The following is an 8,961-nucleotide window of genomic DNA, read 5'->3' as shown; positions in this document are numbered from 1 at the left end:
GTAAATTGCCCTCCTGTGTCGGGATCACTGGCAGCAGCAGATGAGAGAAAGTAGTCCCCGCTTAGAACGACGGTACTTTTGCTACTCAAATTTCCAATGCCTCCTATTCCCATCAGATTTTATTGTGGAATTGAATTCTCAAAAACAATGAACTCTTGATGCTACTCTGCTCGCTCATTTGCTGTGTTCTCCAACCTCCCCGCAACTAGCACTGCATATCCAGCGTTGGTTCCCCGCTGGTTTTTATAGTCATGTATACGGGAGTGAATATGTGCCTACCTAACGTCTATTTAGTGATCTTACCTATTAATTTCCTGCCTTCTTTTCACTCACTTGTCACGCCGTTTTTGTTGCTCTGCTCTGAGCATTTCCAACCGCTTGGCCTACAGCAGGGCTTAAAAAAAGGCTAAATATGGGATTGTTGAGAGAAAATACAGTTTGTTTTACCAATACACTAAATTAATGAAACAAGCTGATACAATATATCTCATGTAAGCATTTCCTCCAAAACTGACTGGGATGGCCTGTCTGCCGGGTCTCTGATGTACAAATAATCCCATTGAGCTAAGTGGTTAGCATTAGTAGTTTTGTTTTCTGCTAAATAAGAGTCCAACTAACGTGTGTATGTCCAACGTCTTGATAAAAGTGAAATGTCAAATTCTAGAATGGCATAAGCAAAGTGGTCAAAATCTAGAGCGGCAAAAACAAAATTTTCCCTTTATTATTATCATTGTTGAGGAAATCGTTAACTGGTAGCTGCTCGGTTGGCTGGCGAGTAGGGAATTAATAGGCTAATAGGCAAGTTAATCGGCCATTTAATCAATTAATCGGATGATTTATCGGTTTATCGGCTACTCGGTGATCCTACGAGTAGGGATTAATCAGTAAGTTAACTGGTTAATTGGATGAATTCTTGAATATGGATTATTATTAGGTATATATATAGGTATAAGTATAGATATAGAGGTATAGATTAAGGGTCAAATGAAAGAGAGAGGCTGGATTTGTGCTGACGTTGTAGAAGTGACACCAAAAGTAAAGAAAGAGAGGATGGATGCGTTTTGTGAGGGGGGAATCACGCACGCCCACACCAGACAAACAAACAAGCAAGCAAACAATTGAGCCATCTCCATCTCCATCGGCTGGAACAGTGAGCGAGTGGTAGTGGTACTGATAGTGGGGGAAGGGAGGGGCCTAACTGCAAATCCTCCTCTGCTCTTCTCTGCTCTGTTCGCTGTCTGTGGCTGTTGAGCTGAGCTTCTTCCTTCCCCCACCGCAACAGCAGCCGCAGCCGCAGCCGACGGAAGGCAACCACCGCACCGCACCGCAGCGAGGAGCCCCTTCCCTTCCTTTCCTTTGGTCCCGGATCGATCTGGCGCAGCGGGGGCCTGCCGGGAATCGATCGACCCAGGACCAGGAGGGAGCGGTGAATTAAATTGAATTCAAGAAAGAAAAGGGCCGGCCAAGCCGGGGGCGGGGGCGGCGATGAGCGCTTCTCGGTTCATCAAGTGCGTGACGGTGGGGGACGGCGCCGTCGGCAAGACTTGCCTCCTCATCTCCTACACATCCAACACCTTCCCCACCGTAAGCTGCGTCCTTCCCTTCCCTCCCCTTCCTTGTTCAACTACTCTGCCCTACATACATGTACTACATGGATAGATAGATCCCCTTCTTAGAACAAGACGGATGGATGGATGGGTGGATTCCCCATTTTTACAAGATGAATCATGATTACTTCCTTTGTTTTCAGTTCAACCGATGCTAAGCCTTTCAAATACTAAAGTAGTGATCTAAACGCTCTTATCTTTATTTACGGAGGGAGTACTATATATCCCTGTTAGTCTCCTCCGACTCCAAGTGAGGAGTTTATCTCCACCCAACAATCAAATCAAAGCAAATCAAATCAAATCAATTGCTATCACATGAAACCTCTTAATTGTTAACCCCTCCCTCCCTGTTTCTAGGCACACACACACACACACACAAAATGACTTTTAGATTATTTTTTTCTACTGCGATCGTTCATCTTCATCTGCCACCCAATATGATGAATAGCTAAAGCAACTGCGTTTTCATATCCAATGTACAGCAAGCAAACACTTTTGCATCTTGTACTACTAACTCGTGCCTTATCCTCCATTTCTACATTACATTACAGGACTATGTCCCAACAGTCTTCGACAACTTCAGCGCTAATGTCGTGGTCGACGGGAGCACCGTCAACCTCGGATTATGGGATACTGCAGGTTAGCTTTTCTTTTCCCCCATTTATATTATGTGCACACATGCTAATATCAACATCCTCGTTTCCATCTTCTAGTCTCTGTTTGTCTGTGTGTGTGTGTGTGTTCAATAAATCAAACCCACCAGAATAATTAATGGGGAAAAATGCGATGAATTTTACAGGACAAGAGGACTATAATAGACTACGCCCACTAAGCTACCGAGGTGCAGATGTCTTCCTGCTCGCCTTTTCTCTTATCAGCAAAGCAAGCTACGAGAATGTCACTAAGAAGGCAACCCATCCTCCTTTGATCCTCTCTGTTTCCTTGCTCCCACTCTCAATGACTTGTTCTAGTTTCATAAATTGTTTGTTATCTTGCTTATGATATATGACATGTGCTTGTAATTTTCCAGTGGATCCCTGAGCTACGGCACTATGCTCCTGGTGTGCCCATAATTCTTGTTGGGACAAAACTTGGTATATGCCCCCATTCGTCTCCTATCTCTGTTATGCTTATGCAAAGTATCACATTTCTCTGTAATTCTTGCTGGAACTATGCTTGGCGTGCCCTTCTATGTCCTATTGCATTGCTTCTGCTTTAAGTAGTCTGAAATCCCTGTCTAAGTATAGGCATCTTTGTTGTCATGAGTTCACTTGTACTGTCACTGATGACGGTCTGCAGGCTTATGATATTTCAATATCATCTTTACCCATCTTTGCATGTTGAAATGCTGCTGACTTGGTCGAACGGAAAGCAAGCAAGCTATTTGAATTTTATGGAGGCATGCCTGCTGCCCAATACTTTCTAATACGGGAATATGGCATATATCCCTTCAAGCAAGTAGTTTTTTCTGCTACTAAGAACCAGCTCATGGTTTAGCTGAGAGATTGTTGTTGGTCCTTAAACAAGAAAATGGCAGACTCGTGTCTTTTAGTATGCAGGAGCTTGTGTTAATTCGAAAACTTGAGATCCTTATAATTAATGTTGAATTCCCTGGTGTGAAATTAAGACTTGATATGATGATATTCGGGTTATCTCTGATAAAGGTGTGATGATACTCGTATACCAAATTAATGAATGTTGCAGAGACCAGAATGCTATTTCCTTTGTTATGCCAGTGACTAGACATCAGTTTGAACATAAGATTAGTTTCTATCTGGTTGTAGTCCATATTCTCTGGCTCAAGTCCAATATACCGAGGTCTGTTTTCTTTACATGATTGTATTCAGTTTTCAGTATGACAGAAATTCTTGATGTTATTACCTCTTAGAGCCCTGCACACGTTCTTGTCAAATTCACTGACGGTTTAGTCAATTTGAGAACACGTGGAACACAGTGCTGTTGTAGCCACTTGAGATTGAGTTGCATTGCTTTGTACCTGATTCCCAATTACAGTTGACTGTAAGAAATGCTGTCTAATAAGAAGTGACATTATTCTGCATGTTTCGGCCTATTACTGCTTCCTCGCTACTTGTTGCTGTAAGAAATGTTGTATAACTCAGCAACTATGTTCATGTTAATAGATCTGCGGGATGACGAGCAGTTTTTCGTGGATCACCCTGGGGCTGTTCCTATTTCCACCGCTCAGGTACTCGGAAGCTTTATCTGTTTTTCTTCTTGAGAAAATAAATAGCATATGCGTATGTTCTGGTGCTTGCTTGCATAAGATAGTGATCTCATCTCTGTGGCTAATGATTGTAGGGTGAAGAGCTGAAGAAGGTAATTGGCGCGACGACCTACGTCGAGTGCAGCTCAAAAACACAGCAGGTAAAATGAGTGCACCTCCTAGTAGTGAAGAAGAAGGCTAGTTGTAGTGTTGGGTTGGTGATTTGGTTGCATGGTGCAGAACATCAAGGCGGTGTTTGATGCGGCGATCAAGGTGGTTCTCCAGCCTCCGAAGCAGAAGCGGAAGAAGAGGAAGTCGCAGAAAGGATGCAGCATCTTGTAAAACTAGCTCAAAATGGTGGAGTGAGCTGAGGAGCAGCCCTTTGTTTTGCAGTGTCTCGCTTCGATCAAAGGGATCATAATTGCCTCGCCTCGCCTCTCCTTGTTGTTGTTGTTGTTGTTGTTGTTGTTGTATAATTTAGTTTGGCTTGATAAGGAAGATATGTAGGCTTGACATATTTTTTACTAAGTTGCAGCATCAGCTCATGATGATATATATGTAGTAGGTAGTATTTTGTGGACGATGAACATGGAGTGCTCAATCCAATCCTAGTACTTACTGAAATATACTACTAGCTGCTTATTTGTTTGTTTGTGCTTTGCATTTTGGATTTGCAGTGGCAAATTTAGACGAACCCCAAATGTTTTGAAAAATAATCACACTCATCACTGACTGACTGACTGTTTGAATAGCAAAATTACAAGTCTGAGTAATACTAGAATCTTCCGGGGTGTCTCTGCTACCTTAACAATTCAGTTGGTACAGACTAGACTAGACTAGACTAGACTAGACTGGACTGGAGGAGAAAAAGCAGAGTGGAAGCAACCAAGGCAAAGGATGTGTCTCCGGCGGAGAGTCGTCCGGTTTGGTGGTGGCCGGCGGAGGTGGTGCAGGAGAGGGTGACGTCGGGGTCGCTGAAGCAGCCGTGCTGCTGGGCGATGCCCCTGCCGGCGGCCTCCAGCTGGAAGCTGGAGTTGGGGCTGCCGCTGCTGAAGAGGAGGCACCAGAAGCCGCCGCGGTCGACACCGGCGCCCACCTGCGCGTGCTCCCTGCCGCGGACCACGGTGGCGTTGGCCATGTGGAGCGCGTCCCCGCTGACGCCGTCGGAGCTTTGGCTGCTGCAGCCGAGGATGCGGCCGGACACGACGTCCACCGTGGGCAGCTCGACCCCGCAATTGGCAGCGTAGACCTCGGTGATGTCGGTCTCCGGCGGGTGGCAGGGCGGCGCCAGCGTGCCGTCGGCGGCGCAGGCGGTGGCGGGGGAGAGGGCGAGGCAGCGGGCGATGCACTGCAGCGCCATGCAGCCGAGGCCCTTGGTGGTGCGGAGGGCGGGTAGCTTGGCGGCTGCCCGGTCGGCGTTCACCAGCGCCACCAGCGCGTTGGCTGGGTTTGGGTTCCCCCCTCTGCCTTGAGCGCCTCCTTCTGCACATCCATCCCAAAGGATAGAATAGAATCAATGAGCCAAGCACATGCACATGCACAGCACATAACAAGAAGAAGAGAGAGAGAGAGGAGGAGAAGATGCATCGATCGGGAAGAATATGTATGTACTGTACCGTACCGTGGTGGATGGTAGGTGCGGCGAGAGGCAGCATCGACATGGATATGGATATGGCGCAGAGGCCAAGCATGGCGACCACTGCTCCTTGTCCTTCTCCTTGCTTGGAATTGGAGATCCCAAGCCACATTGTCATTCAGTGTTAAGAAGAAGAAGAAGAAGAAGAAGAAGAGGAAGCAGATATATAGGATAGGTAGATCGATGACAAGAAAGAAATAAAGAAAGAAATAAGCAGCAATGGTGGACGGACACGGAAAGAAGAAGAATAAGAAGAAGAAGACGACGACGACGACGAAATTGGGGAAGAGATGGGTCCGCCCGTCCGTTGGTGTGGATGAGATGAGATGAAAATGAGATCGGAGAAAGTGAAGGCGGAGCAGCTGCTCTGCTCTTGCTCTGTTCCACGGAAAGGAAACGGAGAAAAGTCATAGGGCTCATCAATTCACCTTCCCGTACACTGGTACACAGTAGACACGCAAACGCAAACGCAACGCAACGCAACGCAATTGATCCTATCCGTCTGTGCCGTGCACGGAAAGGCTTGGGCAGGCAAATAAATTAGCAGGCTCCTCCACTACCACTGTCTCTGCTGTAGTACCATGCATGCTGCAGTGAAAATGAAATGAAATGAGGGGAGGGGGAGGGGGGAGGGGGGAGGGGACCAACAGAACAGCTTCTGTCATTCAGAGTCTCTTTTCCCTACTATTGTCTATACTTTCCGTAAACTAATATAAGAGCTTTTAAATCATTATTTTAGTGATTTAAACAAATAGTGATCTAAACGTTCTTATATTAGTTTATAAAGGGAGTAGTATTTACCAAGAGGCCGGCCATGCTTCAACTTGCTTCCTTTTTACCGCTAAACACATGCATACGCTTGTTTTTTTTCGATAAAGGGCTTTTCATTGAATTGAAATATCGAGTTGATACAATCGCATCAAAAATCACCCGGCTTCTGCATAACTAGATGCACACAACCAAAAATTTGAAGAAGTAAAGATCGAAAAAAACTGGCCAAAAGCCAGAAGCAAAGATAAATAAAGCCCAGCCTATAAAGGAGCTGATCCTATCCGAAGATCACACCGCCATCCATGGGGGTAGAAAATCTCCCAGGCAGAATGCTCCAGCCGAGTAGACGCCATCATAAAAAGGTCTCTGTCCTCCGGCTTCTGCAGGATAGACCGCATACGGAGCCATCGCGAGCATATATGAATAACCTGCATAGGAGATGAAACACATTTACGGTTAAAAACAATGTCATTCCTGGTGAGCCAGAGTGCCCAACATAAGGCAGCCGCCCCCACAAGAATGTGAGCAGAAAACTGTTTATCTATACCCCTCAACCAATTGCTGAATATATTCTGTGCACTACGTGGAGGATATAAATTCGAAACTATTTGGATGATGGCCCATACAGAGCGTGCAAACTTGCATTCAAAAAATAAGTGTTTAATCGACTCATCATGGTGACAGAAAACACATTTTTTGCAACCTTGTCAATTTCGTCGTGCCAAATTGTCCCTAGTTAAGATAACACCTTTATTGAGAAACCATAGGAAAATTTTCACTCTTAAAGGAATCTTAAACTTCCACAGTTTTCTATTATCAATTGGGACCTCATTATGTACCAATTCATCATACATGGATTTGACCGAAAACTTTCCACTCTGATGCAATTTCCATCGAAAGATGTCCGGTTCCTCCGACAGCTGAATGGCTCCTAAACGGGTTAGCAAATCCTCCCATGCTGCCAAATCTGGGTTTTCTTGACCCAACACTTGCTTAATCGTGATAAACTGATGTCTAACTATCCGATATAAGCTTGGATATTGCACGTTTAAGGGGTTGTTCCCCAACCATGTGTCTTCCCAGAATCGTAATTGGGGGCCGTCCCTGATCGAGAACGTTCCAAATTGGAAAAAGAAATCTTTAGCTTTCATCACCCACTCCAAAAGTGTGAGTCACCCGGTTTCCAGTAAACTTGGGAGATTGCTTTGGAACCCACATATTTATTACGAATGATTTCGTGCCAAACACCATCCTCAGTGAGTAGTTTATATACCCATTTGCTGAGCAATGCAATATTTTTGATCTCTAGATCCTGGATACCAAGTCCCCCTTGGCTTTTTGGACGGCATAAGACGTTCCACCTAGCCAAACGATATTTCTTGGTTTCATTATCACTTTGCCAAAAAATCTTGATCTATGGTAATCAAGACGCTGAAGCACACCTTTTGGGAGATGAAAAAAATGATAACATGTAGAGAACCATATTGGTAAGGACCGAGTTAATCAGAATTAATCGGCCCCCATAGGACATGAGTTTGGCCTTCCAACTAGCCAGACGTTTCTCCAATCTCTCTTCAACATGCTTCTATTCAACTATTGTCAATCGCCGATAATGAATAGGGATACCCAGATATCGAATCGGAAATTGTCCAAGTTGACAACCAAAGATTTCAGCATAATCTTGTGAGGCTTTTGCGGCCTCGCCGAAGCAGAAGAGTTCACTCTTATGAAAATTAATCTTTAGTCCAGATAAATCCTCGAAAGCACATAACAGTAGTTTGAGGTTTCTGGCCTTTTCTATGTCATGATCCAAAAACAAAATAGTGTCATCCGCATACTGCAATATTGATAGGCCTCCTTCTACTAAATGAGGAATGACCCCGGTGACTTGACCTGCTGACTTGGCCCTCTCGATGAGAGTAGCTAGCATATTAGCCACAATATTGAAGAAGATGGGTGATGCAGGGTCCCCCTGACGGAGCCCCTTCTTTGTCTGAAAATAGTTGCCTACATCATCATTTACCTTAATGGCGACACTACCTCCGGACACAAAGCTCTCAACCCATCGACACCAAGTATCGGAAAACCCTTTCATTCATAATGTTTGTAGCAGAAAGGGCCACTTTACTTTATCATAAGCTTTCCCGAAGTCGATTTTAAAAATGACTCCGTTCAACTTTTTGTGATGAAGCTTATGAATTGTTTCATGAAGGACAGCAACTCCATCCAAAATGTTTCGTCCTTGCATGAAAGCTGTTTGGGATGGTTTGACCACGTTGTCTGCCACTCCGTTCAAACGGTTAGTGGCGACCTTGGTGAAGATTTTAAAACTTACATTTAGTAAGCAAATCGGTCTATATTGTTGAATCCGACTCGCATCTTTCGTCTTGGGTAGAAGAATGATTTCCCCAAAATTTAGACGGGAAATGTCAAGTTTGTGAGCATGCAGTTCATTGAACAACTGAACCAAATCTGATTTTAACATGTCCTGGAAATTTTGAAAGAACTCCGCCGGAAAGCCATCCGGACCCGGAGATTTATTATGTTCCATCTGAAAAACCGCAGTCCGAATTTCCTCCTCAGAGAATGGAGAGGTTTGGAATTCGTTTTCCGCAATGGAAACTTGCTGAATATCATGACAAATAGACTCATCCATCTCAAGTGTCGTGTTCATAGATGGACCAAACAAATCTTCCTCTTCCATTCCATTCCATGTCGAGTTT

At 44.8% G+C, this 8,961-nt stretch overlaps 2 protein-coding genes across 2 annotated transcripts; one reads left to right on the top strand and one right to left on the bottom strand.

The window, feature by feature from the left end:
• Positions 1-1,165: 1,165 nt before the first annotated feature.
• LOC147992074 (rac-like GTP-binding protein 5) lies at positions 1,166-4,483 on the top strand. The gene is made up of 7 exons (XM_087527651.1): positions 1,166-1,584; positions 2,159-2,246; positions 2,407-2,516; positions 2,638-2,701; positions 3,749-3,813; positions 3,927-3,992; positions 4,072-4,483. Exons 1-7 carry the CDS (start codon positions 1,486-1,488, stop codon positions 4,171-4,173), a joined length of 594 nt encoding a protein of 197 aa, XP_087383777.1. The 5' UTR covers positions 1,166-1,485; the 3' UTR covers positions 4,174-4,483.
• A 77-nt stretch (positions 4,484-4,560) lies between these two features.
• Positions 4,561-5,921, bottom strand: LOC147992073 (uncharacterized). The gene is made up of 2 exons (XM_087527646.1): positions 5,453-5,921; positions 4,561-5,313 (listed from the first exon to the last, which is right to left on the bottom strand). Exons 1-2 carry the CDS (start codon positions 5,583-5,585, stop codon positions 4,673-4,675), a joined length of 774 nt encoding a protein of 257 aa, XP_087383772.1. The 5' UTR covers positions 5,586-5,921; the 3' UTR covers positions 4,561-4,672.
• Positions 5,922-8,961: the final 3,040 nt, after the last annotated feature.

Source organism: Triticum urartu, chromosome 1A (genome assembly GCF_056163025.1).
Source record: "Triticum urartu cultivar PI428250 chromosome 1A, HENAU_Tu73, whole genome shotgun sequence".
In the NCBI taxonomy this organism is placed as follows: Eukaryota; Viridiplantae; Streptophyta; class Magnoliopsida; order Poales; family Poaceae; genus Triticum; species Triticum urartu.
The sequence above is the reverse complement of the archived record's forward strand: the minus strand, read 5'-3'. Positions and strand labels throughout refer to the sequence as shown.

Coding starts and splice junctions, on each gene's coding strand:
- LOC147992073 (XM_087527646.1), bottom strand. CDS start 5,585: ATGACAATGTGGCTTGGGATCTCCAATTCCAAGCAAGGAGAAGGACAA. Junction 5,314..5,452: donor CGCACCTACCATCCACCACG/GTACGGTACAGT, acceptor ATGGATGTGCAG/AAGGAGGCGCTCAAGGCAGA.
- LOC147992074 (XM_087527651.1), top strand. CDS start 1,486: ATGAGCGCTTCTCGGTTCATCAAGTGCGTGACGGTGGGGGACGGCGCC. Junction 2,702..3,748: donor TCTTGTTGGGACAAAACTTG/GTATATGCCCCC, acceptor TCATGTTAATAG/ATCTGCGGGATGACGAGCAG. Junction 3,993..4,071: donor GCAGCTCAAAAACACAGCAG/GTAAAATGAGTG, acceptor TGCATGGTGCAG/AACATCAAGGCGGTGTTTGA.